Source organism: Monodon monoceros, unplaced genomic scaffold, assembly GCF_005190385.1.
Source record: "Monodon monoceros isolate NGI ecotype Baffin Bay Population unplaced genomic scaffold, NGI_Narwhal_1 Contig5993_ctg1, whole genome shotgun sequence".
NCBI lineage: Eukaryota > Metazoa > Chordata > Mammalia > Artiodactyla > Monodontidae > Monodon > Monodon monoceros.
The window spans coordinates 315-1,234 of NW_021701763.1; the positions used below are offsets into that span (position 1 = coordinate 315).

Genomic DNA, 920 nt, shown 5'->3' on the forward strand with positions numbered 1-920 from the left:
CGCCTGCGACCTGCAATCCTCAGATTCCCTGGGGACCTCGAAACTCCCAATAGGAGGTACTCCCCCCCCACAGCCGCCCACCCATTCCCTCCCCCCTTACCTCAGCACGCAGCCCCTCCCTGCGTGATGATGCAAAACCGTAGGGAGGGTGGGCGCTGGGAAGGGTGGGGAGAGCCTGAGAGCGAGCGAGGGTGGGAGGGAGTGGGCGGAGGAGGAGAGGGAGTCGAAAGCGCCTTTAAAGCGATAGCCATCCTCGCTCTCTCCCCAGTGCTGGGCTGTTGGAGAGCTCGAGCTGCAAGCCACCGAGCGCGAGCTCGAGCGAGGCGCGCTGGCCGGGGAACCCAAGAGCGCACGGCGCCCCAAGCTGGCAGGCGCCGCGGGACCCCCCACCCTCGCCGGCTGCCCTTTCCCGGGCGCCCCTACCCTCCTCGCCCGCAGGAGACCCTGGGCTTCCCCGGAGGAGCTCACCCCAAGGCGCCAGGACTCCGGCGAGCCCGCCACCGTCCCCTCGAGTGCCGCCGCCACCACCGCAGCCGCGGGAGCAGCATGATCCAGCTGGGGAAGCTGCTCCGCGCCCTGACTTTGATGAAGTTTCCCTGCTGCGTGCTGGAGGTGCTTCTGTGCGCGCTGGCGGCGGCGGCGCGCGGCCAGGAGATGTACGCCCCGCACTCCATTCGGATCGAGGGGGACGTCACCCTCGGGGGGCTGTTCCCGGTGCACGCGAAGGGTCCCAGCGGAGTGCCCTGCGGCGACATCAAGAGGGAGAACGGGATCCACAGGCTGGAAGCGATGCTCTACGCCCTGGGCCAGATCAACAGCGATCCCAACCTGCTGCCCAACGTGACGCTGGGAGCGCGGATCCTGGACACTTGCTCCAGGGACACTTATGCGCTCGAACAGTCGCTCACTTTCGTCCAGGC

The 920-nt window shown here is 68.4% G+C and overlaps 1 protein-coding gene across 1 annotated transcript; it reads left to right on the top strand.

Annotated features, from left to right (window-relative positions):
- Positions 1 to 268: 268 nt before the first annotated feature.
- Positions 269 to 899, top strand: LOC114890587 (metabotropic glutamate receptor 7-like; the record flags this gene model as incomplete). The annotated part of the gene is made up of 1 exon (XM_029214216.1): positions 269 to 899. A coding segment is annotated over one exon (631 nt), but the record flags the coding sequence as incomplete, so codon positions are not given.
- Positions 900 to 920: the final 21 nt, after the last annotated feature.